At 41.1% G+C, this 12,485-nt stretch overlaps 1 protein-coding gene across 1 annotated transcript in view; it reads right to left on the bottom strand.

Moving 5' to 3' along the window:
* Positions 1 to 5,605: 5,605 nt before the first annotated feature.
* Positions 5,606 to 12,485, bottom strand: part of ACTR3B (actin related protein 3B) — a 33,193-nt gene continuing 26,313 nt past the window's right edge. The window contains 4 exon segments of the mRNA XM_077808761.1: positions 5,606 to 6,623; positions 7,224 to 7,255; positions 7,258 to 7,297; positions 7,864 to 7,989. Of these exon segments, the coding sequence (XP_077664887.1) occupies positions 6,528 to 6,623; positions 7,224 to 7,255; positions 7,258 to 7,297; positions 7,864 to 7,989 (294 nt within the window). The 3' untranslated portion in view covers positions 5,606 to 6,527.

The raw sequence follows: 12,485 nt of genomic DNA on the forward strand, positions 1-12,485 counted from the left end.
GTCCCCTGAAGTAGTGGGGAACCAACGACACACCAAAGCAGACACTAAGGATTATACCAGGGTTGAATCTCACCTTCCAGCTTTAAAAATTGCACCATCAGTTTGTTTATCAAAGTATAGTTTTCATGGCTGGAGAGTCACTTTTTTATTAAATGTTGTTGCAGAGAAGCACAACATGGTCTCAGAGACATCTCAACATTGCAACACCAAGAGGCTATCTCACCAATAAGCCATCACTCACCACAAAGCGGTGTGATGTTGAAACATTGCTTTTAGGGTCCAAATTAGTTCCTTCTCTCCTCCCATTTACACAGACATAAGGGTTAAATGTCACTGATCATATTTAACATTATTACCACTTGAATTTGTCCTAAGTGTCAAAAAAGATCAGTTGAAAAGAAAGTATTTCCTTCACCCTTTGCAATATATGGTAGATTTTCCATTTTCTTATTTATGAATACTTGTTAGATCATTAACCCTGTACCCCGCACAACACAAAAAATCCAGCTTGCGCTCCTATACTTAGTGCAATGATAAAACTTACAATATCATTTCAGCACTGCACAAATCATACCCCTCCCCCAATTCTGCTCAGTTTTGTTTGTATGAGAGGCCATATGTTTTGATTTATCTTCTCTTTTACTTTTACAATAACTGAAGGAAATGTATGTAGGTTCTTAGACTCAACCAGAAGACATTCATCTGACTGGAAAAATGCTGCAAGACGTAACTGGCCTTTTAAAATACAGTCTGTGTACTGGTGGATGGTGGAGTTTTCTCCTCTCACACAATAACATGCCAGAAGTCAATGCAGATTAGTAAAACTCACTTCCTACTGTATGGCATTAGTTATGTCCTGAATGCAACATAATATATATCATTGCTGCTACTGGAGGATCTGGCATTTCCTGCAGTTTGTCCAATCTGCTGTCTCAACACATGCTTTACCTGTATGAGAATAAGCTGCGTTTTATGAGTCATTTTTAAACTACCGACGAAAACGATAGTAAATTGTCACCCAAAAATATTTGGCTTGCACTAAGCTAGAATAAAGCTGTGAAAACCAAAACAAGCCCCTAAGTACATGTACACTGACAGCAGCGTGTGCAGTAGACACTGCACACCCAGGCAGTGCAGGTATAAACAGCAGTGTAGGCGGTGAGGCGTAACTTAGGCGAGTAGCGTACACTACACACCTGAACTTTAAGGTATTTACGCTACACAGCTCTCTACCTGCCCACGCAGTGCCTCCCCCGTCTCTACTAACTTTAGCAGTGGAATGTCCTGCTGACGACACGTTTTTCCTGCCACAGTAAAAGGCTCCAGCAGCGGGGAAAGGCTCCCACATTAGGGAGCCGCCAGAGCCTTTCACTTTCATGTGTAGCTACACATAACCCAAGCACTGCTATAAGTGTAGCCATAAGAACATAAGAATGTCCATACTGGGTCAGACCAAAGGTCCATCCAGCCCAGTATCCTATCTGCCGACAGCGGCCAATGCCAGGTGCCCCAGAGGGAGCGAACCTAACAGGTAATGATCTAGCAATCTCTCTCCTGCCATCCATCTCCACCCTCCAACAAACAGAGGCTAGGGACACCATTCCTTACCCATCCTGGCTAATAGCCATTAATGGACTTAGCCTTCATGAATTTATCCAGTTCTCTTTTAAACGCTGTTATAGTCCTAGCCTTCACAACCTCCTCAGGCAAGGAGTTCCACAGGTTGACTGTGCGCTGAGTGAAGAAGAACTTCCTTTTATTTGTTTTAAACCTGCTGCCCATTAAGGCTACTGTAGGTTTTGAGGCATGAACTGAAAGCTTTTTCTGGAGTCATTTTGAAGTAGAAGCAACATAACCCACTTGTCTTTGCAGAGTCACAATTTCCACATGTGGTGCAGTGATTTGAATGTTTCTGTATCACCCTGTCTCCTCCCACAAGCCTCACTACACTAGTGCCTGCTCCATGACATATTACTCTACTATTATTGCGCTACGGCAGAGGCCCCAACCAAAATCAGAGACCCACTGTGCTGGGTATGGTATAAGTACATAGTAAGACAGTCCCTGTGCCTAAAGATCTTACCATCTAAATAGACCAGATGTAACAGGGGCAATGCCCCCTCATGGCTGTAGGGTGGCTCTGCAAATGGCCCCCAGCAGCAGTTTCCCCTCTTTTCAACAAACCAGCAGGACAACTCTTATTCTGTTCAGTAATGCGCCTTCTTAGGGCTAGATTAAAACAACTAAAATCATTCCCAAAATAAAGTACTCACGTCCACCCTCCCAGTCTCTCCCATTGAGGGTCTCCCAGGCCTTCCCTGCCTAGAGTCAGAGTTCCCTGCTGGTGCCTACTCACTCCCAGCACTCTCCATCTCTCTCAATCCCACCTGATACCTCAAGGTTCCCTGCTGGAGTCTGTCACTCCAGCTTCACTCTAGTTGTCTCTCTCCCACCTCTGCAGCTCCCTGTTGTTCTTTATAGGTGAAGCACCTCATGCATACCCATTTCTACTAATTAAACCCCAAACCCCGTTGTACCAGACAAAAGAGTGGGAGGGGAAATGGAGGCTTACAGAGATGAAGAGATTTCTCGAAAGTCACATAGCATGTTGAAGGCAGAGTGAAACACACAAGACAACAACAGGGATATGCTCAAGACCATCACAGGCCTGATTCAAAGCCAACGAGTGACAGGAACCAAGGCATGGGCAGTAAGGCCTAGAAGTCAGAGCTGGAGTCAGGCACCAGAAAAGGAACAGGGGGTCAGAACAGAGTCAGAGGCCAAATGACCAAGCCAAGAGTCAAACTAGACAGAGCCAAGAATCAGGGCTGAAAGTCAGAACTGGAGTCAGGGAAGGCAGGAGCAGGTGTGTGTCCAATGCAGGACCAAAGCTAGGAAAGCAAAGAAACAGAACCCAGTTACCAGGCAAGGATGCAGGGACCAAGAATCAGAAGAGGGTGCAGGAACAAGGCAGGGTTTGTCTCAGCAGCAGGTCAGGGATCTGGCTTGTTGCACAGAGTTTCCTGGAATTCCCTCCATGCCTAAATAGTGCATGTGGACCAACTGGAGGTCACGGGGAGTGTTGCTATTTGGGTCTTCTGTGGGCAGCACATCCTGTGGTGCCTAGTTTTCCAGGGTTTACAGAGGACTGCAGCTCTGCCAGAGCTACCAGCTGGTGGTGTGAAAGCACCAGTCACCCAGAGGCCTGCAGACTCACATGCTAGCCACCAGATCTTTACAATGAGAGTCCTTCCGTTGTCTTTCGATTAGGCCCTGAATCCTTGGCAGAACTGTCAGAGTTGAAACATTGACTAAAACCGACCACAGAACCAACACATTGTCAATCTACAAGGATTCTGTTAGAGTTTGAACCTCTCAAATGTCACAAGCATTCCATGTGGAAACTTAAAACCTTTTAAAATCATGCAAATACCCCAGGTGGCAGTTTTTCTCCTGACCATTTCCCTTTCCCTGTTTAAAAATACTATTACAAAAAACTGGCTATTCAAGACGGACATAACTAGCTATAACTGTACTACACAATTTTACCTCAGAGCCTCCATTTACCGCAATTATTTCACCACTGCGGCACATAATTTTTAACATTATGTAATGCTCTTCAATTAAGCAGGAGGTGATCTATTCCTGCTTGCTATCGCTAGTGGGTTTAAAGAAACTTGTCACGTGATCCATCTCAGCTTCAAGTTTGGCACAACCATATTTTTTCCAAATGAGAGAGAACACAGCAATCATAAAGAATGGATTATTTACAGAAAGATTAGTACTTCAGGTCACATCAAGGCTTCACTAATTGTATTTAATTGACAGTACCACGGTGAACATATGCACACTATTCATTAGGGTCATAAAAACCTTCAGTGCCATTAAACACTTACTACTGGAAAAGGAGAAGGCTCAGGGGACTGGTAATGGGAGATGTTGCCTTCCGCCTTCAGGGTGCTGGCTCAAATCCAGCCTGAGCTGGACTAAACTAAAAACCATTAGCTGATAACTCTTTAGTGACTCTTGTGAAATAGGCTGGTGGTCTCAATTCCTAATTGATAGTCAAATGACCACATTATAAACCACCATCAAAATCTGCACCTGTTAGACCTGTGAAGTATGCAGTGTTGCTGTAGCCATGTTAATCCCAGAATATTAGAGAGGTGGGTAAGGTAATATTTATTGGACCAACTTCTGTTGGTGAGAGAAATAAGCTCGCTCTCTCTCAGCAACAGAAGTTAAGTCTGCTCTACACAGCTCTAACTTCTGACAGCAATTCAGGTTGGTTTAAGCACTAATACCTAGCTCTTGTATATTACTTCACATCCCTAGGGCTCAAAGTGCTTTACAAAGGAGGTCAATATCATTACCACCAACTGAGGCCCAGAGAGGTTAAATGACTTGCCTGAGGTCACCCAGCAAGCTAGCGGTACAGTGAGAGATAGAATGCAAGGCTCAAGTCCCAAACCCACTAGCACACACTGCAACTTGTGTCCGTTAGTCTCTGGTACACAAAGAACTGAAATGAGTCTGGAAACAGAACCAATTTGTCATGCCTAAAGGAGATTCTTCTTTAGTTCAGAGCTGAAACACATTTGGCAGGAGCAGTGTTTGTGCATTTGCACCATGACTGTTCTTTGTCTTCTTTCTGTGGTTAGGAACCTTCCATCTCCAGGATGATGAACTAATTGTTTCTTTTCATAAGCACTAAGTTCACACACACAAAATAAAGAATAAACTTGCTCAAGTCACCAGATATATTTCCTAATTATTTTGCCCTTGAGTTTGAGTACCATGTAGCTTTGTCTCAATACCAACTGGAGTTGGTCATTGCCCCAGCTATGAGGTTCCAAAATAACTAGCATTTTGTGGGATTTTACATCCTGTTGAAAGCAAAAATATCCAGTTTAATCCAGGCTGAACTCTTACAATGCTTCTGTATTAATTTTAAAATGACTTGTTAAAAAAAAAAAGAATCACACAGCTAATGTCGAGCATTAATTAATGGTCTCTATACTTTAACTTTAACTGTCAACACTGGTTTTGTTCTACGAAATCCTACATTTTAAGTTTAGGCTCACTAATCTGTCCAATCCACCTCTGTATCAGAGCACCTAACTAAGACTAAGTGTCCACCTCTATCCTCACCTTCCACCTCAGTAGAGACCAGCTGAAGAGACTTTACTAACAAGCTTTAGAATTCACATGGAAGCAGGGCACTCTCAATGGAGGGCCTCTGACTTCAGAATTAATTTCCTCTGATTTTATGACAGTTCAAATTCATGGACATTCAAGCCCTGGTTCCCAGGCTTTCCATTTACTCGGGCTTTTGCTTAAGGAGGTGACCTGAACTGGGTGGAATGGGAGTTTTTTGCCAAGTTCTCTGAGACCCTAAGTCGATACTTCGTTGTCATTCTAGATCTGTTTTAATGCAAGTGATTTAAATAATTATGTACCTGCACCTAGAGAATTCTATTATATTTTTGCCTTTGCAATAGGTGCATCATATATATTGATAAACATATGGAAAGCTGTCCTGGGAACATCTCTGGCAAAGCATAAAACAGAGGTAAAGGAATTTATAAATCAAACTACAACAGTATTTGTAAAGATGTTAACAGCTTTTATTTCATTGGTGTAAGGCAGCACTTCGTACACCACTCACCAACACCAAAACAAAATTTCATTGTCTATAAAATAGCTTCAGAAAATTCAGACATACCAAAAAATAATATAGACGCTGTAATAAATCTCAAACAATACAGCAAATTGCTTAAAGTTCATGTCACTCAAACAAAATACCATTTTCTAGCATACGTGGCAAAAAAAATTCCTTTTTTGTTTTGCCAACAAGACGCACCAGTACAATTCCAGTACATGCCTCACAATTGGAAACTTGTAACATCGCTCCATGCCACTAATAGCTGTTTGTGCTTAGAACTTGTCATTTCACCCTCTGAAAATAATAAAACTGAAAATGATGTGAAACATACATTTGTATTCCAAGTTTAGAACACATTATGCACAAAGGAAGGCCCCAATCCTGCAATGTAATCTGTGTAGGTGGACACTTGTACTCATGCAGAGTCCCACTGAAGTCAATGGGACTCCACACAGGCACAACAATCCATCCATTGAGGTTGGATTGCAGAATCAGGGCTTCAGTGGGAAAGGCTTAAATCCTTTTTCCTTTCCAGAGGCAGTAAGACAATGTTGTAATCTTCTAGACTGACTCCAGTAGTGTTTTGCACATTCTCTTCAACGGAGACTTACCTATTACCTACAATCTCACATTTAGGAAGGAAGAGAGGGATAGGCTTTAAAGGTAGTTGGCACATAAATGGCTTTTGCTGAAATAGTTCTGGGCCGTATGCAGTGCTGTAGTGCACTATGAGAGCCAAACGCTCCAAGAGATGAACGTCCACATCTCGCTTCAGTATATACAGTAACTGCTGCCTTCTTCCATTTCAAAAGTGTTTCTTCACCAGCAAGATATCTGACCCATGACTTTCATTAGACAAGTGTTATGACATGACTCCAAAGACAGGATTATGACGACAAATACTAGAGCCATATTCTTCATAGTCCTTCTTGGTGTGACATACTTGGAAAAATTCTGTCTAAGAAAAAAGAAAAATGAATCAAGAACATAAAACTGCAGCAACAGGTCAATAAATCTGTGCACCAGTAAAGGATCATCTAATAACAGTATTTTTTCTGGATTACAGTGCTGAGACAGGATGCTGTCCCTTTAGGAGCAGGGTAAGCTAGGAACTCTTTGGGGAATCAAATGAAAGTTAATGGGTGGAAATCTGTCTGGAGAAGGGTCTAGTGAAATCAGTATTAATTGTGCCCAATTTTCTTGTATTTTTTCTCTTATGATTAATAAGATAGGATTGGGCCTTGAATCCCAAGAGTCTTTGCAATTCTTAAGCGCTGATTTATGGAATCCGGACGATCCCATGTTACAGATGTCAAATACAGGATAGTTCAAAAGTGGGTCAAATTCTGAAGTCCTTAATCAGATAAAACTCATTGGTTCAAGGGTTTTTTTTCCCCAATTAAAAACTGTAAGGATTCCAGTAAGTTTGAGTATAGCATGTATCATTTTGGATGGCAAAAGTGAAAGCATTTTAAACTGGGTATGCATATCAAACATGTTCAATGGCAGAAAGAATGCATAGGCAGGACAATTCAGAAAGATTTTCATAAAGACATACTGTTGAAGCAAGCATGGAACCTCCAAACCACGCTGCATATGGTGTGTTATCACTTGAACTTCAACCAGTTTGGGCTAGAAAGTAAAATGGTTCAAAATTAGTGAGTCATATAAATTTCATTTTGCTGGCAAGGGTCTCTTCTCTGAATGAGAGAGGTACACATCTTTACCCAGGGCTGGAAGCTCCCCTGTGTTCCTCCACCCACACACAATGCAGAGCACACAATCCACACCTTCCTTCAGGAAAGCAGGTCTCAGCACCGCCTCAGGACTTGTTAATGAAGTTCCATACCCTGAGTTATACCATACGCTGAAGGGCATTACAATGGACACAATCTTCCCCACTAGAGATTAAGTTCTGTTATCACTCTGCACCTAGTTTCCATTGTCATTGAGAGAAGGGTCCCTTCATGTTGCTTGCTAACCTACGTCCACCTGTTTTAATGGTACATACAACGTAATTTTATTAATGTGGTGCAGTCACAACTGAACTGTATATCTGGATACCCTCATATGTCCCACCCTCCCCAGGTTCTTATGCAGAAGTGAAATCTCCTATTAATTAATGCAACAGTTGCTTTAAAGCATTCACATTCATTTCACTCACCCATGTAACAGATATATTTGAAATTCTTGTTTACCTTTATCCAACCACCACTGAGTTCTTCGCTAAATTTCAATCTTGCATCCACTACTCTTTTCAAGTCTCTCTGTAGTCGACGTCCAAAATCCCTGAACATTGTGGATCCTCCTGAAAGAGCCACATTCTACAAGACAAAGACAAGAAACTCTTCCTTTACATGCAAAAGTCAATTACCCAACAAGAACTGTTCTGACGCTGTCAAAATATACAAAATACCCCACCACCTCGTTTTCACAGTAGGCCCGCAACTTGTAGGCGAGTTAATTTTATTGAACTGGTTTCTTTACATTTCATTTTATGCTTGACAAAAATGTTATGCTTTGAGCTACACTTCAGGTGAGTATGTGATTAAAAAGAGAAAAACAGCCATTAAAATGGCATGTTGGTGCTCCACGTATCTGCTTAGTGGTAGCCACTTCTGCTTAGTGTGTTTTTAAAAGTTTTATTACTCTCATGCAGAAGCAATTTAGCTGCATAAATAAAAGCACATGTATTCTATACTGCATCATCAGCAAAGTTACTGGAGATGGTCCAGATAAAGAGTTTTATTCTTGGTGTCAAATAAAGCTTTAGGTTTGTCATGATATGTTTTGGAAAATCAGAACGACAAGTTACATAGTTCATTAACCAATTGACCTTTTCAGACCCAGCCCTCCAAATACAGTTACCGTTGAGTTCTGTGCCACTTCATGATTTCAGAGGTACAGGGCCAACAAAAAATTCTATAACAGAGAAAGGTACAGTATCCCAGTCTTCTCTTTTCTTTAAGTGTCTTACTTCAGAGGGTGCCCACCTCTACCTGATTGTCTTGTACTGCCCTAGGAGTTCAGGGCCCTATTGAAAGCCCACTAGTCTGGTCCTGTGCACTCCAATGGATTATGTTCAGACACTAAATACAGGACATTTAAAATCACACGTACATTCACTTACTGTCCTGCAACTCTGAGAATGAATGAAATTGTTTCAGCGCTTTGGAAGATGACAAACAGGACCCTGGAAACTTAAATCCTGCGTATCTAACACAGCACAGGAAGCGGCACAGCAAGCACCATTACAAGGGGTCTAATCCCTGACTGAAGACGTGCTCCGTAAGGGTCAGAAAGAAACTCAGTCCATGTCCATTCAATCTGCTGCGATTGCAAACCAAGGTGCCAATTAGTACTTACTGCAATCATTTTTGTGGTGCAGACCACACCTACTAGGAATTTAACGAAACGTGACCAGGCGCTCATTTCCTGCAGACCAAGCTTCTATCAGATGGTAACAGGTTTTTGACCCTACAGACCTGGACTGGAATTCAGCCACTGAACCAGAAGTGAAAGACCCCCTGTACCAATCCTTTGAACTATTCAGTCCCCATGTAGATTTTTTTTTTTTTTAAATAAAGAAAGTCCTGGAGTCCATGACATCTGTAACAAACATTCATCTTGCAGGATGCAGAATTAACTGCTTGGGGTTATTTTAATAATGGATAGCAAGAAAACCTTGTTTTGCCTTGTAAAATAAGAGAACAGCTTGCTTCTTTGTTTATGATGATAATCTGGGCATCTGTCAAAGTCCTGTTGACAGAAGAAGTGTCACTTGGGGGTTCATTCAGATTACATTTAATAACATAAGCAAAAAAAGAATGCTCTGGAGAAGAGGCCCTTGCAAAAAAAAATACATTAATAAAGAGTTTTAAAAAAAAAAAAGAAAGAAAGCTTGAATCTGCCGTCAAAAACAGAGCAGCTGCAAATACCAACATGAAGCGCAGAAAAATAAAGCAAGGTCTTCTCTATGTCCAGATGGGTTACTAGCTGCATGTTCAATATCCAAAAGGAAAACTGTTAGGAGTTTAAAAAAAAAGGTCCACTGGAACTTATTTGATAAAATGGCAATTAAGAAGATGCCATCGAAATGTATTGCTTGGAAGGTTAGCATAGAGAGGGACAGTGATAATTCTGTTCAGGATTTAAGCAAGTTAAACAGTAGATTTATTGGATGAAGTGAGAGCTATATTGCTAGAACTAAAAATAAAAAAAGAGGAGATAATATGAGTCTTATAGAGTGTATGATTTAAAATGGTCTTTCTAGAAAGGCAGTGTGCAACTAACTACAAACCTAATATCCGCTCTCTGCTACTGTTGCTATTACAGCAAACTTTTTAAGGTGGCAAATTACGCATTGTTCAGAAGGTACTTCCAACTTGGATATGCTATAACAGAACACAGAAAATATTTCTAAATGACTGTAAACACTGTTGTATATGAAGAACATCAGCGGCATTAAAACATCCTGGGCAAATAGTGAATCATCTCAACTGATATCTAGACAAGCCAGATCAAATTTGTTGCAGATCTTGAGTATTCCTTTAATGGCGCATTTGCTATACCAAGGTTTTTTTGTTTTTGCTTTTTAAACATTAGATCACACTTGCTAATAGACTATTAGTTAGTTTCTCAGAGTCTTCTGCTAAATGTGTTGCTGTCAGTGCTGGGCCAAACCTAAGACAGCCTTGGCAGAAGACAGCTGTGTTCACATCTAGTCTTCAACACATTGCCTGAACTCAGGAGATCTGTTTTTTCCCAGGAGAACAAAAACCAAAACATTTTTGTGCATAGGGCAATAGGAATCTGCATACATTTTTGTCACTCAGCCAAAGCATCAGAACCATTTAGAAATCGAGGACAACGCAAACTGCCAACACCCTCCTCCTAAAAACATAAAAGCCTGCAAACCCTATTGTCTCGGACATTTTACCAGGTAGAACTCAGCATTACATTCCAAGCGCTACTGGAGGAAAAGATTTCTGTGAAGCATGTTAAAAAAGACTGGTCAGGTCATACTGAAAACTTCAGCATTTCTCCACAGTGACACGCCCTGGGATTCTTCAGCCTCCTAGAGGGAGCCCGTCAGGGAAAGTGAAGTCTAAACAGCTGCTCTCAGACAGATGATTCTTTTAATCAAAATGTTTAAAACATTGTGCTTGAACGTGCAGAATCTGTAGAATCAGAAGAAACCTAAGCAGATCACAGGACCCACTGCAGACACAATCATGATATCCCTCAGGAGCCAAACAGATCCAATTAAAAGATCTTATTTTAAAAAGATAGCCCTAAACAAGAAGCGGGTTTTAAAAAGTACTTTTCCTTAATGGACAGATAACATATATGCAAGACTAGCTACACAGGATGGACTGAACAATACAGTGAGCCCCATGTGAGTTCACATTTCAGGGAAAACTAGGAAAATTAACTTCACCCCTCCACGTACAGAACACATTACCCTCTAAAGCAGTGGTTTTCAATATTTTTCATTTGTGGACCCCTTCAAAATTTAGAATCGAGGTACGGATCCCTTTGGAAATCTTAGACATAATCTGTGCACACTGAGGGGTCCAAGGACCACAGCTTGAAAACCACTGCTCTCAAGTGACTGGCAGTAAGGAAAGACTTCCCTTACACTTGCTTCCCTTGCTTTTACTATTAAGCAAACGCCCCCTGGGATACTGAAGTCTGAGAGATGGTACAGATGAGACATCTCCTAGCCCTTCCTGAACGAGGCTGAACAGATTTCATTGCCTTTCATATTTACCAGAGTTTCAACTCCTCATTTTCAAAAGCTTATCAAATGGGTCTCTCCTTCCTATTGATTACCTGAAATAAAAATGGTTTAACATACCACAGAAATTTGATGCAAGCTGTGCATGATGCACTAAGACGACTTATTGCTGGGCAACCACGGAAAAATCAGTTGAAGCCATGTGTGACTTCAGCAAGTCAATTAATTTATTTGTCTCCGTTCCCCGTTAAAAGGGACAATACTTACCTGCCTCTCAGAGACATTATGGGGTTTAATATTTGTAAAGCAGTTTTAAGATAAAGTGCTATACAAACAGCAAATATTATGATTGGGATAATTATACACACAAGTATTACACTCAGATAAAAGATTAGATAGTACCTTACTGTAGGGAACATGGGCCAGACTTGAGTTTGGGTAACTTTATTTGGTCAAATGCTGAATGAAGTTTATATTAAGGAATGCTAAAGCAGCTCCAAGTTTAGGTGAAAGGGCACTGGAGCAGGCCATGCACTCATCCTGGACTTGGCCCCCTCTCAGAGTCCCTTTTTCCCTGTCATGCTTACTGTCATAAGGAATGAGTGGAAGTGTGTGAAAGGGTAACTGACAATGAATCTTTAATTATATTTACCAAAGTGAGAATGGGCCTTTTTCCATTAGACAGAAGTCTCTTCCAGCTACTCATACCAGCCTGTCATAAATATAAAGGGAAGGGTAAACCCCTTTGAAATCCCTCCTGGCCAGGGGAAAGCTCCTCTCACCTGTAAAGGGTTAAGAAGCTAAAGGTAACCTCGCTGGCACCTGACCAAAATGACCAATGAGGAGACAAGATACTTTCAAAAGCTGGGAGGAGGGAGAGAAACAAAGGGTCTGTGTCTGTCTGTATGCTGGTCTTTGCCAGGGATAGACCAGGAATGGAGTCTTAGAACTTTTAGTAAGTAATCTAGCTACGTATGTGTTAGATTAGGATTTCTTTAAATGGCTGAGAAAAGAATTGTGCTGAATAGAATAACTATTTCTGTCTGTGTATCTTTTTTGTAACTTAAGGTTTTGCCTAGA

Source organism: Eretmochelys imbricata, chromosome 2 (genome assembly GCF_965152235.1).
Source record: "Eretmochelys imbricata isolate rEreImb1 chromosome 2, rEreImb1.hap1, whole genome shotgun sequence".
NCBI classification, from domain to species: Eukaryota; Metazoa; Chordata; order Testudines; family Cheloniidae; genus Eretmochelys; species Eretmochelys imbricata.